Source organism: Scyliorhinus canicula, chromosome 1, assembly GCF_902713615.1.
Source record: "Scyliorhinus canicula chromosome 1, sScyCan1.1, whole genome shotgun sequence".
Classification (NCBI taxonomy): Eukaryota; Metazoa; Chordata; class Chondrichthyes; order Carcharhiniformes; family Scyliorhinidae; genus Scyliorhinus; species Scyliorhinus canicula.
In genome coordinates, this window is record NC_052146.1 from 210,006,674 (window position 1) to 210,027,041 (window position 20,368).

The 20,368-nt window shown below is 45.0% G+C and overlaps 2 protein-coding genes across 6 annotated transcripts in view; one reads left to right on the forward strand and one right to left on the reverse strand.

Annotated features, from left to right (window-relative positions):
* The window catches only part of ndufaf5 (NADH:ubiquinone oxidoreductase complex assembly factor 5), a 36,893-nt gene extending 35,680 nt beyond the window's left edge, over window positions 1-1,213 (forward strand). The window contains exon 12 of the mRNA XM_038806946.1: window positions 122-1,213. The gene's annotated coding sequence lies outside the window, so the exon portion shown is untranslated. The remainder of the gene's footprint in view (window positions 1-121) is intronic.
* LOC119971408 (protein sel-1 homolog 1-like) overlaps window positions 1-20,368 on the reverse strand; it is a 122,259-nt gene that overhangs the window by 1,193 nt on the left and 100,698 nt on the right. For 4 of the 5 annotated variants that reach the window (XM_038806901.1, XM_038806918.1, XM_038806892.1 and 1 more), the window contains 6 exons: window positions 17,521-17,583; window positions 17,332-17,419; window positions 17,090-17,238; window positions 8,813-8,978; window positions 8,641-8,715; window positions 1,207-1,379 (listed from right to left, as the gene is read on the reverse strand). In XM_038806901.1, coding sequence (XP_038662829.1) covers window positions 1,207-1,379; window positions 8,641-8,715; window positions 8,813-8,978; window positions 17,090-17,238; window positions 17,332-17,419; window positions 17,521-17,583 — 714 coding nt within the window. The remainder of the gene's footprint in view (window positions 1-1,206; window positions 1,380-8,640; window positions 8,716-8,812; window positions 8,979-17,089; window positions 17,239-17,331; window positions 17,420-17,520; window positions 17,584-20,368) is intronic. The other variant, XM_038806909.1, reaches the window with a different exon arrangement.

Below are 20,368 nucleotides of genomic sequence, written 5' to 3' on the forward strand. Positions count from 1 at the left end.
GTAAAATAAAACAATTTTAAATCAATTAGCAGGAGAGGTTTATTCAGATATAATGATCAACACAGCTTTGACAAAGGGTCATCTGGACTCTAAACGTTAGCTCTTTTACCTCTCCCTACAGATGCTGCCAGACCTGCTGAGATTTTCCAGCATTTTCTCTTGGACAAAGAATATACTTTTGGGTACAGTGAAGATCAAAACCTTAGAAGCAGTGAAGAAACGTGGATCTTTTAATTGTGTAAGGGCTGCTGTATGTGAAAATAGCAACATTCTCCAAAATATTTTTAAAATCGCCAGTATGGACATTAAAAAGAATATATATTAATTCTGATTAATAGTACTTGGCCCCTGCCACAAGAACTGAAATTTACATGTAAGCTGTACTTTTATCAGCCTTATAAGGAGTTACCGTCATGACACTGCAGATAACTGAAATATTTATACAGGATTATGTCCGTTTCAGAATCCAGGCTTAATGTTGGGTACAAACATTACAACCATGAGAAAGAAGGTCAAGGCCACTTTTTCTGCCCCATGTGAAATATTCCACTTGTGGCCCAGATAGTGGTTGAGCATTAAACATATCAAATCTCAGCTGGGTCTATAGATTAAACATATGCCTGCTGCATGAGATCAGGATTTGTGGGCATATAATGGTTACAGGACAGAAGGCGGCCATTCAGCCCATCGCGTCAATTCCAAACATTTCCAGCTTTCCCTCCCAAGTTGCACACCACCCTGACTTAACAGCTATGAAGGAACAGCTGTTGCATTTGAGTCAAGGTCCTCCATTTTCCAGCTGAACATTGCCAATCATGAGGACTGCCGTGGTTCAAGACGGTCCATCACTATCTTCTCATGGCAGTAGGCACGGGCAATCAACCCATCTTTGCATCTCGCATGCCGCTGAACAACATTTTAAAAACTGACTAAACCGCTCAACCAGGTTACATAGACTTCAAATGTTGTCCCTCACATCCACTATTCTATTCACGAGCTTTTTGAAGAATCATGTATTATGTTGTAATATAGTAACTTTGAGAATATTTTATTATACAAGTTATTTCAAATAAAGATTGAGAAAAATAATGGCCACAGCAGGAACTGGAAAATTTGGAGAGCATCCAAAGATCCTATTCATTTTCAACTGGAAAATCCCGCAAAATGTATATTTTAATTCCAGGAAGATGAGTGACTGCTCCATACCTGCTCTGCCCCAAGTCCATGTTCATACATGTATGCTAAATTGAACATAGCTTGTGCACTGTGTTGCTGTTCCGCAGCTAAACGATAGTGAATTGCAGCAGTTTCATAATCCACGTTCGTTCCATACCCATAGTAATAATAATCGCCCAGTTTAATTCTGGCATATGAATAGCCTAACAAGCAAAATAACATTTTAAAATGCAATTGAAACATGACATTTATTGCACAGATCACAAATTATTTATCAACTGGCTTGCCACACATATCAATCAGGGCTGTTGCAAGTTTAAGATTTAGTGACAAAACATTATGGGTACCATAGTTACAAAACAATAGTGGGACTCCTTCCCCTTTCCCTCACAATGCTAGTAAAAATCTACATCTGACTTGATACAGTCGGACACCTTAAGGGTGCGACTTTACAGCCACACCGCCCTAAAAGCAGCTCGCGCGGCGCAGCATGGCCAAAAGAAGCCATGAGAACCTGTTCCCAGAATCCACCAGTTTGCAGCGCCTTGCGACAACTAGTCTCACTGTAATGTGCAGATTCCCGAGGTGAGGGATCTATCTCCTTCACCTCGGAGACTGCGGTGGAGCGCCGTTTGGTACTGGTCTCCACAAATGGGGACCAAATGGAACGGCACTCGTGGGGGGGTCTCCCAGGGAATCGGAGGCTCCCAGGCGCATGCTCTTTGGGCAGGGTGATACCCTGGCACTGCCAGGTGGCACTGTCAGCTAACAGGCTGGCACTGCCAATGTGCCAAGCTGGCATTTTTCACATGGTGGCGATCGGTCTGGGGGTACCCTGCGCGGGTGTTGGGGGAGGTGCAGGTGGGAGGGCTTGGGTCGGAGATCCAATTGGGGGCTCCAGAGAGTGGGACATCATTTTAAATGGTGTCCCGATCTCTCACTACACTAAGGAATTAAAGCCAACACAAAACAGATCTAGGTGCTGCCTCGGCCACACGTTCCCTGATGAGGCCCCTGATCTAACCGGAGGTGCATTAAATCAGTGGTTTTCAAACTTTTTTTCCCGGGACCCACTTTTGCCAGCGGTCCAACCTTCGGGACCCACGCCAACCGACCTTCGAAATCCATGTCCCGTTCACTTCCCCAGTTTTCCCTGAGTCTAGGCAAAGATTGGGACATGAAAGCTTCCTTGCCCCAGAGAAAGGAGAGAAAGAAAATCATCTAGTTTTCCTGTTCATAATCACTATCTAGTAGCCTGTGGCGCTAACAATTATACTCAAAGCCGAGAGACTAGTACAATAGAGGCTTTATTGCTGTACGATGTTGTCCCTCCATCCGCAACTGTAGACTGAGGGTCTGAGCAGCTCTCATACATATTTATACACAAGCTCCCTGTGGGCGGAGCTAGCCGGCAGGGGCTGACCGGAGGAACCTGTATTACAGGTACAGGCATACATCCCCCTACTGCAGTACACATAACTACAGTGGTTATCTCACCACATAGCCCCTGGTGCATTGAATTTATGTCAACATTGAGTGAGGACAGGATAATTGAGCTAACGGACTCCCAGAATGCAAAGTACCTGAATTGATAAACATGAATCTGGTGCAATAAGCTAGAATTCCTAACTGTCAAATCTGTCCTCATTTTTAATTGATTAAGGAGGGGACTGAAGTGACGTTTTAGGTAGGATTTTCCCTGCAGGCTTCTAAATGGTGCTGTCGAAAAACTCTGCGCTAGCGGCTGATGGGCGCAACGAGCAGCAATTCGATCTTGCCTCCGCGACCCTTCTGACACTCACCCGTGACCCACCCGCGGGTCCGCAGACCCCCACTTTGAAAACTCCTGCATATAATAGCATCACGGGTGGCACAGTGGTTAGCACTATTGCCTCACTGTGTCGAGGGCCCGGGTTCGATCCCGGACCGCTGTCCATGTGGAGTTTGCACATTCTCCCCGTGTCTGCATGGATCTCATTCCCACAACCCAAAAGTAGGTGGAATGGCCAAGCTAAATTGCCCCTTAATTGGGAAAAAAAGATTTGTGTACTTAGTGGAGTGTTTATTGGCACTGCGAGTGCCAGGAAACATGCAGTTAAAAGCGTTCACTATGGGACTTTGTTCCCATTTAGTAAACCCACGCCTTTATGTCTCACAAGTACATTTATATATTTTTGGAAGGGAGGGAGGAAGGTAGGACAGCAGGAGGATATGGTTTATGTGCTACCAATAATAGTTTCGGTGGTACTTGGAGTGGGATGAAGCTCATTTTGCAAGCAGCAGGTCAAGCAAACACAGTTTCATTTGAAATTTGGGAAGGACAGGGAACCTAAGAGGCTGATCAAAGTCTTTGTGGAGTGCAAGGTAAGCTGTTGTAGAAAATTAAATGCAATGGGTATAACAAGAACTCATGGAAGCCACCAATCCCCACCCCATCAGCAATATTATCTAACTGAAATGGATGAAATCTGTGGGACCGAATGCAAGATAAAGGTTTTTAATTTGCTTTGTGCCATTCTGTACATGGATATCGAATACACTCATTTACAACCGAATATTATTTTCTATATTGAAATACTACAATCAAGTTATTTTTCACACAGACCTGGACTGATATCAATTGATTATGGGGGGGATTTCAACACGGTCCTAGATGTAAGGCTGGATCGCATTGAGTGCCAGGTCTGGGAAAGTATCAGCTATGGCAAAGGAGCTGGGGGGGGGGTTTATGGAGCGCATGGGGGAGGCTTGATCCGTGGAGATTTGGGAGGCCAAGGATTAAGGAGTTTTCATTCTACTCCTATGTGCACAAGGTGTATTCCAAGATAGACTTCTTTGTGCAGGACAAAACGCTGCTGGCTGAGGTAGTAGATGCTGAATATTCAGCAATTGTGGTGTCAGACCACGCCGCCCACTGGACAGACCTGCAAGTTAACAAAGGAAAGGCCCAGCGCCCGCAGTGCGAGCAGGCTGGGAGTGCTCCCACAACATTATCGTAGGCATCGATTTTCCTTATTTGAAGCGGGATAGGATCCAGAGAGTAGTGGGTCATATAGGCCGATCTCCCTGTTAAACGTGGATGCGAAATTGCTGGCAAAGGTCTTGACCATGCCCATAGAGGATTGTATTCTGGGGGTAATGGAGAGGACCAGACGGGATTTGTGAAGGGACGACATCCAACGTCCAACATTAGACGCTCCTAAATGTAATAATGATGACTGCGGATGGGCATGAGGTCAAGATGGTGGTGGCCATGACGCAGAAAAGGCCTTTGATCGGGTGGAGGAAAGTACTTGTGGGATGTCCTGGAAGGTTTTGGTTAGGGCAGGGATTTGTGAATGGGTCCGGTTGCTATATCAGGCACCGGTGGGGTGAATATAAGGGCCAACTGGGTTCAATCAAGTATTTTAGTCTGTGCAGGGGACAAGGCAGGGGGTCCACTCTCCCCACTACTGTTTGCCCTGGCCATAGAGCCTTTGGCAATGGCACTGAGGGCATCGAACATTTGGCGGGGGATAGTGAGAGGGGGGTGGAACATAGAATCTTGCTCTATGCGGATGATTTACTCCTTTATATAACAGACCCGTTGGGAGGAATCGCAGAAATTATGGGACTACTGGAGGAATTTGGCCGGTTCTCAGGTTACAACCTGAAGGGGGCAGAGTGAGGTTGTTGCAATCCAGGCAAGGGGGCATGAGAGGAGACTAAGGGAGATGCTGTTCAAGTTGTGGGAAGAAGTTTTAGGTACCTGGGGATTCAGGTGGCCAGGAACTGGGGTCAGCTCGTAAACTAAATTTGGGCAGGGTGATTGTGCAAATGAAAGAGGATTTCCATAGGTGGGATGTGCTCCCGCTGCCATTGGCGGGGAGGAGTACAAACTGTAAAGATGACAGTCCTCCCGAGATTGCTGTTCATGTTTCAGTGTTTTCCAAACTTCATCCCCAAGGCATTTTTAGGAAGATGAACGCGGCAAGCTCAGGTTTTATGTGGGCCGGGAAAGCCCCGAGGGTGAAGAAGGTCCTTGAGCATGGTGAGGGGGGTTTGGCCATTTCGAACTTTGTTAACTATTACTGGTTGGCCAATATTTCGATGATTAGGAAATGGGTAGTGGGGAAGGGTCGGTGTAGGAGCGAGTGGAGGCGGCATCTTGCAAGGGGCACGAGTCTGAAGGCTCTGTTAACAGCACCTCTGCCGTTCTTGCAGCTTGGTACTCCACATGCCCAGTGGTAGTGGCAGCCCTGAGAGTGTGGGGGCAATGGAGGCAACATATGAGACGGGAGGGGGCGTCGGTATGGTCACCGATCTGTGATAATTACAGGTTTGCTCCGGGGGGGGGATGGATTGGGGCTTTAGGGGGTGGCAGCGGGCAGGGATTGAGAGATTTGGGGTTCTCATCATTGAGGAGGGTTTCCCTAGCCTGGAGGAGCTAGAGGCGGAGTTGAGTTACTGTGTGGGAATGGATTCCGGTACCTGCAGGTACGGACTTGTCTGGAGGCATGTTCCAAGCTACCTTCGCCTCCGTCTAAGGGGACTACAGGATAAAGTGATAACTGGTACAGGGGGCGGGATTCTCTCAGCCCGGGGGCTGGGCCGGAGAATCCCCGCAACTGGGCCATGCCGCCCCAACGCCGGCATGCGATTCTCCGCAGAGCAGATTCGGTCGTGGGCCGCTCTATGCGGCCGTTCTGCCGATTCTCGGCCCGGAATAGGCCGAGCGGCCGCAGTTAAAAGGCTGAGTCCTGCCGGCGCCGTCCACACCTGCTCACAGCCGGCGGGAACTCTGTGCGCAAGGGTCGGGTGGCGGCCTGTGGGGAGGAAGGGGGTTCCGACCCTGGGGGGGGCCTCCGGTGCGGCCTGGTCCGCAATCAGGACCCACAGATCGACGGGCCGGCCTCTCTGTCCCCCCGGCCTCTTTTCCTACGTGCCGGCCCCTGTACTCCTACGCCATGTTGCGTCGGGGCCGGCGTGTTGAAGGAGACCACCGCGCATGCATGCGTGAACTGCTCCAGTGTCATGCTGGCCCTCTGTCGGGGCCAGAATTACTCCTGGCAGCGGCCCGTATGTGGTGATATGATTGCATAGCTGTCTGTCATGGATGCAGAACACCGGCTTACCATTGGCCCTGGTCGGTCATGTGCCTCTCGACCGATTGGTTGAGACCAGTCATGTGACAGCTCTCCGATTGGTCGAGTGGCTGAGTTAACCACGCCTCCTTACCGAGTTATAAATAGTCGAAGCGCCCGGCGGTCGTCCATTTTATTGTAGACAACCGCAGGGCTAAGTTCTAGCTTATTAAAGCCTAACTTTTGTATAGCAACTCGTCTCTCGTGCAATTGATGGCTCATCACCGTACACGCCGTCGTAAAACACAACGGCGTTTAAGACGGCGTGGACACTCTGCCCGCGGGATGGGAGAATCCCGCCCAGGGGTTGGGGAGGGAGTGTCTTGGAAATATATACGGAACTGATGGAGTGTGAAGGTGGTCCCAGTCGGGGAGGTGAAGAGGAAGTGTGAGAAAGAGTTGTGAGGGAGTTGGAAGTCCAGCTATGGGAGAAGGGCCTGAGGCGAATCAATGCGCCCTCAGTGCGAGGCTCAGCCTGATACAGTTCAAGGTGGTCCACAGGGCTCATATGACTGTGGCCAGGATGAGTAGGTTTTTTGAGGATGTGGAGGACTGATGTGGGTGGTGCGGGGAAAGTCCGGCGAATCATGTACATATGTTTTGGGCTTGTCCGAAGCTGAGGGGATTTTGGCAGGGATTTTCAGATGTCATGTCAGAGGTCCTGGAAGGGAGGGTGACTTTGAGTCCATAGCTGGCAATTTTGGAGTGTCGGTAGATCCGGGAGCCCAGGGGAGAGAGGCCGATGTTTTGGCCTTTGCCTCCCTGAGGCCCGGATCTGGATTTTAATAGGATGGAGGGACTTGGAGCCTCCAAAGTCAGGGGTGTGGGTTAGTGACATGGCAGGGTTTCTTAGGCTAGAGAAGTTTAAGTTTGTCTTAAGGGGTTCATTACAGCAGTTCGCTCGGAAGTGGCAGCCAGTCATCGATTTCTTTAAAGGGGGAGGTGGGGGGAGAATGGGGGGCTGGGTGGGGGGAAGAGGAGGCATGGAAGTGAAGAATAAGGGTAGGGAATCTAATATATGGGTAGCTAGGAGGTAGGGCGGGGGGGAAGTTGGGTATGTTATTGTGGGGTTTTTGCATGTGTTGGACTGCTCTGTTAAATGTTAACATGTTAAAATTATAAATGCTTCAATAAATAGTTTCTGAAAAAAGTTATTTTCACACATAGGTGATTATGGAAAAAGCCGAATACCTTAACCATTTAATTGCTCAGAATAGAATTTACAAGTTTGTCAAAAATGGAAGCTATTTGCAAAGTCCATTAATCGAAAGGGCCTACAACGGGTGAATTTTCTGTTCACAGCCATGAAGTATACTTTCGGACTTTTTCAGTGTGATTTCTAACTTATGAACAGTTTTGCACTTACACCCACCTGGGTTGAGATGTTAATTTAAGAAATGTTAGCAGAGTAAATAAAAGACTTTACTTAAACAAGGGCCCATCACACTAGAGACCAAAACTATATTACCAGCTGCACCCCATTGATATAGCGCTTAGGTATGGAAATACACTGTGGCCTTTACAATGATTTATACATGACCCTGGCGGACTGGGCTGCAGAAAGCTGCAACTGTGTGCTTCTCCCACTCACACGGAAGAGGAAATTAGATGAATGTTTGTGGAAGTAGGAAAGGGTGAAATTAGAACAGTTGGCATGTGCATCAGTGTTAATGGTTATTATAACTGTTTGAAACTTTATCTGGTAGAAGTGGAAGACTATTAACTGGTGCCTATCTTGTCTTAACAGGCACCATTATTTTTAACATGGCATTATGAACTCAGCCGAATAGCTGCTGAAAGCTTCTGAATTAATTACAGTAAACCGATAATTATCATATTGCAAACATGAAGCCAAGTAGAGATGTGGAATAACTATCAATGTTATTACTACAATCAAACACTTAATCAATTTTTACTTATCCACGTGCTTTGCTCTGTTGCAAGATTTGCTCTGTAACTGCAGCCTGGGACTGACACCGGATATAATGTACTGGACCATACCAGATGACCTAGAGCTTGTCCCACTCCAAAAAGCATTTCAAACAACTTTAAAACTACTTAAACAAATAATCAAATGCCTTATATGTTCCAAAAATAAATGTGCCTTGGAAAAGTAGTTTATGAAAATAAATCACCTGAATCCAGGTCAATATAAAGCATTCAATTACTTGCTTTCTGTAAATCACCAGTTCCTGATGTGTACCTTTTATACCAACACTTATGGATTGGACCAATAACTCACTTGTACCTCGATTTTTTTGAATTATTATGTCCAACGTTCAAGATTTATTTTCCTATAAACTAGTAGTTTTCTATAATGACCTTATATATACACCTGTACCTTGAGCTGCAGCTCGGTTCCAGTATATCAGAGCCACGTGGTAGCAATCAATCTGTGAGAGGAGTGCAGACTGCTCTATTAAAACAACAGTACATTTCACAAATTTTACTTAAAAAAACAATGCAAAAATTTAATCTTTAGGAGTTTTTAAGTATGGAGTTTCTGAACCTACCATATTCTAGAATGTAGGCTGCGTTGCTTTGAGCCATTTCATATCCTTGCTCTGCAAGGAATAAATACTGAAGAAAGGCAGAATCTATATAATTCGCCTTGTAGGCAAAATATGCAGATAGGAATCTCTCAGTCCATTGCCCTCGCTCACAAACGTTCTTGTACAGCTAAACAAGGAAGACTTGGATACATTATAGATTGAAAGTAAATAGATAAATGAAAGGTAAGGGTTCAACATTGGGATCTGTGCCAAATTTAATTTCAAAATACTATTAATGGTTGCTAGGCAATACGGAAGTTGTAAAAAAGAGACATGTTGCCGAAACATTAGTCTTGTACTCATCAGCACAGACAAAAGAATGCCGAATTCAAAAGGAACAACAATTCATACGGCATAAAAGAGGTGCTGATTGGTCAAGGTGTTGCCATGGAGAATGTACCAGGGATTATTGTCTGACAAGCTTTTGTCTAAGTCAAAAAAGGCGCAATGCTGGACATTTCCCTTTTACCTGTAGAGGACAGGTTCCTGTGCATGAACATTATGTAGTTTTTAGCAAGGGTAAGTGAGCCACATTGCAGACTCTTTTTTTTAAATTTAGGGTACCCAATTCATTTTTTCCAATTAAGGGGCAATTTAGCGTGGCCAATCCACCTATCTTGCACATCTTTGGGTTGTGGGGGGCGAAACCCACGCAAAACACAGGGAGAATGTGCAAACTCCACATGGACAGTGACCCAGAGCTGGGATCGAACCTCGGACCTCAGCGCTGTGAGACAGCAGGGCTAACCCACTGTGCCACCGTGCTGCCCTCACATTGCAGACTCAACTGATAATCTTAAATTGGTTGTAGTGTAATTCTTAGAACACTCATGATTGTTCAGTAAGTGCTGCCCAATCACAAAATAGCATCTAATGTTAGACATTACGTTCTGAGGTTTGCAAGCACGGGCTGGTTGAGTATAAGTATGCTTACTGTTAAAAACTGTTAAATTAGTTTAATATTCTGTCCATAAGTAGCTTCATACTGACTTCCAGACAAAGCCCTAAAATTAGTATTAAGAAGCTTCTTTATAATTCATCCTATGTCAAGCAGGTGGACCAGGAAAACAAATTAGTCAGTAATAATATCCAACATCTTTGTTAATAGAAGCAACTACTAAAATGAAAGATGTGCCAAGGCACTGATTCATCCCTGTGTTGTTATGTTACTTTGAGTAACATAAGCCACGACTTTCTGTAGGCACAGTTGAAGGACACTCCAGACTTCGAGGTAAGTTGAACGTATTTATTGAGCAATTAACAAAGCTCCTAAATGAGTTCTACACTCTATTGCTCTGACTCTAGTAACACAGTAAACTCAACTAGCTATATGAACTTACTCTAAACCATATGTGGTAGTGTGACGGTGATACTTGCTACACAGGTCTTGCTCTCTAGGTTTCTGCCAGTGGAAGAGGAAGAGAGCCTGTGTGTCTTGTCTTTTACAGTGGTTGTGTGATGCCCTCTTGTGGATGCCACTGCTGGGTGTTCTGATTACCCATTGGTTGTGTCTTGTTCTGATCACCCATTGATTACATGTCTGCCTAGCATTACAATTCCTATAAATAAACCCTGCATTCTTATCGACCAGTGGTGATCATGAGCATCTCTTATGGAAGTAGTCAGTGACATTGAACTCAATGTTTTCTAATTTACTGGAATATATTGTGTGCAGTGTCTCAAGTTATGCAACTGTAGAAACATTTATTGAATATTAACCAGAAATTAATGCACAGTATAACTCCATATTTGCAGTTACATAATTACAAACATTATTGATCTTAAAATATTTTTAAAAGTCAGGACGCTTTCATGTGCTAACCCCCAATATTAAACCAGTTCTTGAAATGCTTTTCATTTACTCTGCAAGAGGTTGTATGTGACCATAGAGTTGCTGACTTATCTCTGTCAGCTTCTCTTCATGTAACACCACCACAGATACTGCACCAATTGGTTTGGAAGAGAGCCCTGAATGGAAAGAGTGAGCCGTGTTCACCAGACTGATTTGTGGGATGGCAAGCTCGTCTTATGAGGAAAGATTAAGGAGACTGGGTCTGTATTCTCCAGCGTTCAGAAGAATGAAAAGTGATATAATTGAAGTGTACAAAATTCTGCAGGCTCAAAGGAGTAGGTACAGGAAGGATGTTGCCTTTGTCTGGGAGGGGGGTTCAGGATCAAAGACACAGGGCTGGATTCTCCGTTTCTGTGACTAAGTGTTGATGCCAACGGAGAATCCATGGACTTTTACGACTGGGAAATCGGCACCTGCACCGATTCTGCTGACAGTGAAGGGCTGGCACCATGCCACGTGGAACACCATTGATTCCCATGAAAAACGATGCGGGATTCGCCGGGTCTGTGATTGACAGTTGCAGGGCTGACAAGCTGCAGCCGCGCATAAACGTTCGAAGCCAAAAAGATGGGACAGGTTGTGCTGGAGCGCCCATACAGCTGAAGGATTGGCTCAGGCCAGAGGGCTCCCAGGGGAGTGCCCTGGGGTGGGTCACCTATACGACCCAGAACATAAGGTTTAATGCGGCCTGTCAGCGGCATTCACAGCCGTATGGCTGCGTTGCTGGCTGCGGTAATGGCGTTGCGTATCCGTCCACCCCGACCCCACAGCCCACCTCCTAGCCACCCCCCACTACTTCCCCTGGCTCTGGTAGAAGCCCCGGCCAGCGGCATGACTGTTGGCGAAGTATGGCGGTATTGGACACTGTCCTTACCCCCTCTCTCTCTCTAAGCAGCCATCACGCCAAGTTCACGATTTCTGAGAGCACACGTGGACCGTGTCATTGGGAACTCTGCCCATCGGAGGCGGAGAATCATGGGTGGGCCCACTAATGATATGCAAACGGTGTTTCAAGTACATTGCGTTGACGCCGTTTTCAAAGTAATGGAGCATCGCAATTTGGTGTCAAACTGTCACCTGCCGCAATTACGGCATCAGAAGCTATTCTCCTCCCGATCACTCATCCCAATGTGGCGCCTGATGTACCATCAATTGGACTCGAGACACGATTAAGATCCAAACTGTGGCTTTAATCAGCTAGTTGTTAGCCCGGTGGTCGACTACAGAGAAAGGCCGACCGCCGGGAACTCTGGGTACTTATACCCCGCATTGGAGGCGGGGTCTACTTGCCTCTCGACCAATTGGTGAGCAGTCACATGACTAGTCCCAGCCAATCGACGAGAGGCACATGACCAGCCAGAGCCAATGGGAATCCCATGCTCTGCACCAATGGCAGTGCTCACATTCATACCACCACAGCGCCCCAATACAGGCGCCGGAATATGGCAACTAGGGGCTTTTCACAGTAACTTCATTTGAAGCCTACTTGTGACAATAAGCAATTTTCGTTTCATTTTTAAAATTTCAGCATCGGCTAACAGAGAATCCCGTCCACAGTCTCAGCATTAAAGATAGGCTATTCGGGAATTAGATGAGGAGGAATTTCTTCACTCGGATGGTGCTGGCACTTTGGATTCTCTATCCCATAAGGTTGTGGAAGCTCAATTATTGAACATGTTCAACACATAGATTGACAGTTACCAGATATTAAAACTGTCAAGGGACTTGGGAACAGTGCAGGAAAATAGAATTGAAGTAGTACAGGATCAGCTATGATCTGATTGAATGGCGGAGTAGGCTCAAGGAGCCAAATAGCCTACTCCTGCTCCTCTGTTCCTATGTTCTCAAGTACATTAGATAGTCAGCAATTCCCAGGAACACTGAAGTAGGTTGACTCCTAGAAGCCACCTATCTGTTTCAAATAATTCAAATGATTCACGGAGGTGGATAAAGGACAAGGATATAAGGACAAAGGCAGCAATTCAATGGATATATTGTCAGCAGAAAAAAGGCTTAATTTTAAATTACAAACATCAAGTGTATTGTTGGCAATATCCCAGTTGCAATGATAAAACACTTCAGCTTTGTTCTTGTCAATTAATACATGCAAGCCTTGCTTTATGATTTATTAGCTGAACAGCTGTGATTTTAAAGTGGGTCATTTGATCTAACGTAGAATTTCCTACAGTCAAAATCTTTACAATGACAGAAAGAAGCATCTGGATAACACAACCCACTTTGACACTGAAGAGTCCCTGCTGTAAGGAAATATGGCAAGGAGAGTGGGGCTGAAAACCCACCATCCAGTGAAATCAGGGTGAAAACTGCTTGTAGGAAGGCCACCAACTGAGCCATTGTAGTTTATTCGCTGCGTCACACCTGTCTGCGTGCGATGAAGACATTTGCTGTTATCAGGAGAAAAATGAAACTATACGTCTTCCTCACTTTTGTCAATAGCCCATCTTGCTTAACAGACTCGTGTCGGGAATGATATCACACTCTGGGAGGTTTTATTTTAAGTTCTGCACACAATCATTGCTCAAATGCATATGCTCTTCCATTGTACCAAATCTGTAAGGCACAGTTTTACTGGTGGAGGTGGTGTCGAAAAGCAATTAAGTGCATAGTTTCTTAAGAATCATTCTACTCCCTGTTACAGTGCATAATGAAGACATCATGGCTGCTTCCCAAATAATGAGCATAATGATGTTTCTGTGTTCAGATATTAAACTAAATCTTAAGTGAAAACCATTGCTGTCTTTGTGTGTAATAGGTGAATAAGAGGATGCTTAATGTTCCGATGAATAGAATCTATGATGCACTCAAAGTAAGACTCTCATCCATTGAAAGCTCTGTGCTGTCTCAAGATGGTACTTTCTATCAACTGAGAAAGTGATGAAGATGTTTCCCCTTGCAAATTTTCTGTTTGTCACTTGGGCACATGTAAATTCTACAAACTGCCCGATATGGAAAGAGTCCTCTGGGCTGGCTTGGAAGGGTACACTGGCATGAGGTACAAGGGCAGCACGGTAGCATTGTGGATAGCACAATCGCTTCACAGCTCCAGGGTCCCAGGTTCGATTCCGGCTTGGGTCACTGTCTGTGCGGAGTCTGCACATCCTCCCCGTGTGTGCGTGGGTTTCCTCCGGGTGCTCCGGTTTCCTCCCACAGTCCAAGATGTGCAAGTTAGGTGGATTGGACATGATAAATTGCCCTTAGTGTTGAGTGGGGTAGAGATGTTAACCTTGGGTGCGGTGCTCTTTCCGGGAACCGGTGCAGAGTCGATGGGCCAAATGGCCTTCTTCTGCACTGTAAATTCTATGTAATCTATATATGACAACTTAATGCTGTGTTAGCCTTCACATCAGGAGATGGAAAAGGAAAGGCAAAGAGGTGGAGGACAGGGGAGCAACAATGATGGAGAAGGATTCGGTGGTGCTGGAGAGGATATAAAGAACACTGATGGGGGTAATTTGGGACTTGAGGTCCTGAATTTGAAGCAACACTCAGATTGAAACCTGTTTGTATTACAGAAAAGCATTTAAAATTCAGAAGACAAATAGATGATTTTGTTCACACTACAAGTGCAGAATTCAATACAATTCTAACATTAACAGGAATCAAGCACAATTTGAGAATAAAAAGATTTGTTTGCTTTCCCTTGAATTATTTATGTGTGGATTGAAGCAAGCCAGAACTGTGTTCCTCAACACTTTTGAAGAAGAGATGAATTAATAATTGTCTGTCGTTTTGTTGCACGTTTTACTTGAGTGTATTACGCGTTTATTGGAGTGTATTAACACGCCTCCGTTTAAAGGCCGTGTGCTTAACACTACTACAGCTCTGTATGTATTTTCAGCTCGGAGTCGCCAGGTGCCGTATTTAGACATCTCACAAGTATTTCAAGGTCAGGTTCAAAGTAATAAAACTATACACCGATCAGTAAGTTCAAACGATTGATATTTATTATACAAATATAATAAATACGCATGCATACTCTAAAGACTAATACTTATTTCTATTATTAAACGACTAAATACTTATCTAAGTAGGAACCAGCAAGGTCAGGAGACAAGGCCTTTGTTCCTTTCTGGGCTGCACCTTCTGTTCTCTAATAGTTGGCTAGAGTATAAGCAAAGCCGGGTTCACGTTGCGAGCGTCGTTTTGGCACTTACTGAACGATGGCTGGTGCTCAACGGCCGGTGATGAAAGACAGGATCTGGAGGCTGGAGTCGGAGACAGAACAGCAGTCCAAGCCGGAGCACAAAAACAGACAGCGAGGCCGGAGCAAAACAGCAACGGAGCCGGAGCACAACAGACAGAACCATGTGCGGGGTCTACCTTTATAGGTCCCCCAATGTCCGTGCCTCTTCGGGGCGGGCCTCTACCTGCCATGTATCGATTGGGTCATTTCCCAATCGATATCTTACAAATCCCCCAATCTGAGGGTCTCTTCTCGATGGGTAGGGCAGTCTCTGGGGTCTTTTGTGATGGATACTTCTGGTGCCGTTTCGTCTGGGCGTCCACTCAAAGTATCCATTCAAACTCAAATGTTGCTATTGTGTGGGCCCAGATCTGGATCGCCTCATTACTATGCAAAGCGTTTTGCTATTTACACCTTTGGTTGAGATCTTGCACCTGGCCATAAACTAGTTTCGATACGTGCAGAATGCTAATTAGCCTTTGCAAACTGCTTGTCCTGGCTAAGACTGTTTTCTCCCTACAGCCTTAGCAGTTCTCCATTTTGTTAGCCCAGTGTCCATCTTAGGTGGCTACAGTTTCTAATGCCGCTGTGCGAGAATCATGGGTTTGAGCTGAGGGGGATGGATCGTGTATTCAGGAGGTGGATTGAAGTGGGGCTGGTCAAGGTGAGGGATTTGTATTTGGAGGAAAGGTTTGCCAGTCTCGAGGAACTAAGGGAGACGGTAGAGCTGCCGAAGGGGAGTGAGTTCAGGTGTCTGCAGGTGAGGGACTTTGCAGGAAAGGTCTGGAGGGGCTTCCCTAGGTTGCCGGGATACACCCTGCTAGAGCGACTGCTGCTTACGGATGTGGAAGTGGAGGGAAGAATTGGGAATATATACAAGTGGCTGGGGGAACAGAGAGGTGAGCGGATGGTGAAGATCAATGAGAAATGGGAAGTGGAGTTGGGAGGGGAGATCAATTGGGGAGTATGGAGTGAGGCACTGCGTAAGATAAACGGGACCTCCTCTTGTACAAGGGTGAGCCTGTTACAGTTTAAGGTGGTGCACAGGGTGCATATGACTCGGGCGAAAATGAGTGGGTTCTTTCAGGGGGCAGCAGATGAGTGTAAGAGGTGTGGGCAGGGCCAGTGAAAAACGCGCACTTATTTTGGGGTTGCGAAAAATTGGGAAGATTCTGGGCAGGAGTGTTCGCATTCTTAGACAGATAGGAGAAAGACCCGGGTCCTTTGCTGGCGATATTTGGGGTTTCAGAGAAGCCGGAGCTCATGGAGAGGAGGAAAGCCTCTCTGATTGCACACCGGCGAATTTTGCTGGAGTGACGGTCGGCATCGCCATCGGGGGTAGCAGCTTGGTTGGGTGACCTGTACGACTTCCTGCTATTAGAGAAAATAAGGTATGAGTTAAGGGGCTCTTCAGGGGGGTTTGAGGAAAGGTGAGGGATGTATGTGACCGTGTTTGAGGGACTGTTCGTCGTGGGGGAGGGGGGGTGAAAAAGGGGAAAAATCTGTACAGCCTTCATGGTTGATTGTTGGGAAGTATGTTTCCAGGGATGTTTATTCTGTAACCTGTTTTGATATATGCTTGTAAGAAAATACATTAAAAAAAAATCTTTATTGTCACAGTAGTCTTACATTAACACTGCAATGAAGTTACTGTGAAAAGCCCCTAGTCACCACATTCCGCGCCTGTTCGGGTACACAGAGGGAGAATTCAGAATATCCAAGTTACCTAACAGCACTTTCAGGACTTGTGGGAGGAAACCGGAGCACCCGGAGGAAATTGAATCTGGTATGAACAGGAATGAGAATACAGAATAGGTGGAGAAGATCAAACTGTCTGTGGACTATAATTCTTCCTGAACTATTTGAACTCGGAAACTGTCATATGAACAAGGCAACCGATCAAGATGATTAATAAATATATGATGCAAGTTAGAGATGGATATAGATCAAGGTTAGATATTCTTCTGGAAGGAGGAAAATTGCAGTTGAGTTGGGCCCATGATGGAGCTGACTATAACTCTGTGTGGGTTAGTGGGTTTAGAGTGACTTGAAATCTAACAAATCCATGGATGGAAAACGCTTGTGGGTCCATATGGCCTTTATCTCTTTCCATTTGTGCTTGTTTCACTATTCAAATCAACTGCACTTAATCCATTAAAATCAATTGTATTGGTTCTATTACCTCAGCAGCAGTGAGACATGATCTAACCACGCCAGTTCCACTCCCATACATCTGAGCCAGATTGTACAAGGCTAGGGCGTGACCAGCTTGGGAGGCATGGTGAAAATATTTAACCGCCATTTTATAGTCTCTCTTCACACCTAGTCCAGCTGCAATAAAAAGGTTTACATTCAATTAATCATGCAATGATGAATGTTATTTTTGAGCACAAATATGCCAAATCAATGCATTTCTTGCCTTACCATAGTGCATGACTCCTAGTTGAAACTGTGCATCTACCCAGCCCTTATCAGCTGCCTTCTTAAAGTATTTTAAAGCTTCCTCATAATCCTGAAACAAAATGTGAAAATAACTATTTTACATCGGATACACAGATTGTTAGGATTCTTTTCCCGTTATAAAAGTCAGACTTTTCAGAGAAGGAAACTTACCACTGACACTCCTTTCCCATAAAGATATGCTAATCCTAAACCTGTCAATCCAATCGGGCTACCCTGAAATAAGACATTAGAAACAGTGTTGAATTTCTGTGGAAGGAACAGAGAACTAGCGGCCATGGACCCCATCAAGAAGATGATCTGAAAAGTGACAGACCTTCAATATCTTTTGTACATAGATTAGATTATCTCCTATGGTGCTGAGCATAGTAAGTTAGTTGTTGGGTCTGCTATTTAATTACAGTACCAGTGTGTTTTGCCATGCAATGTATGATGATCACGGCCACTTATGTATGGTTTCTGAATAAGTCCTCTACTGCTATTATAACATAGCAGTCTGAGAATTTTACCAGTCTTCTGGAGATTAAGTTCCCTTCAGCTGTCCAGTATTCTATGGAAAGTTTTTATGCATAGAAAAAAGTTCCCAATTAAATGAAACAGTTATTTCAGTAATGAATTCAATAAAAAAAAGCTTATTGAACGGATCCCAATTAAATAGAACTGGCTTCCTAAGAATTAATTTATTAGTTAACAAACACATGAAAACAGATCCAAATTGATTGGAATCGGCTTCTCAGCAATTAACTAATGAATTAAAATATGGTACAATTCCTATTAGACAAAGGAACAGGAAAAGACAGGAATCCACTGAAGGTTATGAACTGCAAGGAGCATTAGAGACCTCAATGGCGAGGAGTTCACTGATTAAGTAAAATAAATAAATAAATAAATATATATATAGTGCCAATTAATTGTACTGTGTTCTCAACAATGAACTTATTAACTAAAGGAATGCAGTGCAGCTGCCAGTTAAATTGGCATGCAAATGAACATGACAAAAGGTGGAATCCACAAAACGTTGAGGGGCTGCGCCAATAGCAGTTTATGTGCTGCAAGGAAACATTTACAAAACAGTAAAAAGACTTCAGTTAATTACAGCAGGCTTCTTGGCAAGCAATTAAATACCATGGCATCTGGAATGTTTTTTGGGTTTTTTTGGCCGGGGGGAGCAGGCAACTAAATGGAGAGGGAGAAAGAAAGGAGGATAGAGCTTATGTACTGCAAAGAAACACAATCAATAAAAGTTGGCTTCACTCTGGGCTGTAAATGATCGAAGAATTAATTAAAATGGTATCTGATTTAGGTCTTCCATCAGATCTGAAGAGGGGAAAGAATTTGGAGTCAAACTAAAAGATTATACACACTTCAACTAGAAGCTTATATACTGTAAGGAAACATTTGCAAAATCAATAAAACCAGATACTAATTAAAACCCACTGGGATTGCAAGCAATTACTTGAAGGAAATAAAATGCTACCCAGAGTGGGCTTCTAACCAAGTCCAGAGTGAGCAAATGATAATAAAGAGCCAAGGAAAATTAATTAACTGAAAGAAAGATTTACACAAAAAAAAATACCCAATTCATTTATTACATGAAAACAGGAAGGAACGAAATAAAATGCCAACTGGAGTCATGTGGTGATATGCCTGTAAGCAATATTGTAGATGGCTGGTGGTGTGACCTCCAACCAGTAGGTGGTGGCACAGACCTATCATGCAGTCTCCAGACAGGGGTCATGTGACAAGGCACTCAGATATAAGTGCAGGTACATCTGGTGATCGAGGGATAAGACGTACAATGAGGGCAGTTATGTGTAGAGGTAGTTCCAGGAGCGAACAAAGAAACTCCATGATAACTTGCTCTAAAACAGATCGCTATCTTACCGTGTGTGATTCAAAAAAGATCCTGGTTTGGACAAGTCACAAGTCGTTTGGTAGATTCCTTGCCTGACATCGAACACCGACGGAGTTGATTTCTCATTTAGGAGTGGTTTAATAAATTAGAGTAATATTGCTGATGAAGTGCATTATCTATCTGGATTTATGATAAAATGTTTAATAATGGCCTGCATTTCCTGTCCACATTATAATTATTTCGCATTTCATGTTTTATAATTTCGTTATTGAAAAAAACATAATGGGTTGGATTTTACGCTCCCTCACCCATCTGAAGGAAAGGGAGCAGATAAAATACAAGGCTGGCCTTCCCATCTGTCTGAAATTTCATGGCGGGGGGGGGGGGGGGGGGGGGGGGGGGGGGGGGGGGGGGTTGTCAGGTAGGTATCCAGTTACGTACATACCCTTGGGCTGACTGAGTCCCTTATTGGCCAAATAATGCTATTTCAGGTCCTCATCACATTGCTGTTTTTCTTTCACTGTGTGGGAGGTCTGGCAGCTTTAACTGTGTGGACTGATTTCAGGCAAAGGATGGTGGGGTGCAGGAGAATGACCTTCTTTGCAGGCTCCCTGGGTTCATCGGAGACACCCATCTCAAAGGCCACACCCCATTCCATGAGGCTACTTGCATATTACTCTCAACACCCTGGTCAAAGTGCAATGCCTCTATATATATTCATGTACGAAGGACAGGAACACCCATCTCTGGTCCCCCAGGATTCCCTTTACCTGGAAGGGGTGGGGATGCCATGTCCAAACAGAGCCCAGATGAAGGCTTAGCGCTTGCCTGTTGGCTTGATGATGGAGGGACACATGTAAATGACATGCTCATTACATTTGTTCACACATCCATTGAGACCTCAATGATACAGGCTGCAGGAAATTCTGCCTCGATAATGGCTCTCATCCAGGTGAGGGGAAGGGGGTCCTGTCAGTGGTTAACACAAGGCCAGGAGGAGCAGGGACCAGAGTGGCAAGAGGCTGCAAGATGCTGGCAAACAGAGGCCACTGCAATGTTGAGTTTCGCCAGCTAATGAGCGAAATGCAACGCCGATGGTGCCCTCATTTGTCCTGGAATGTGGTTACTGACATTTGTCAGCTTCTT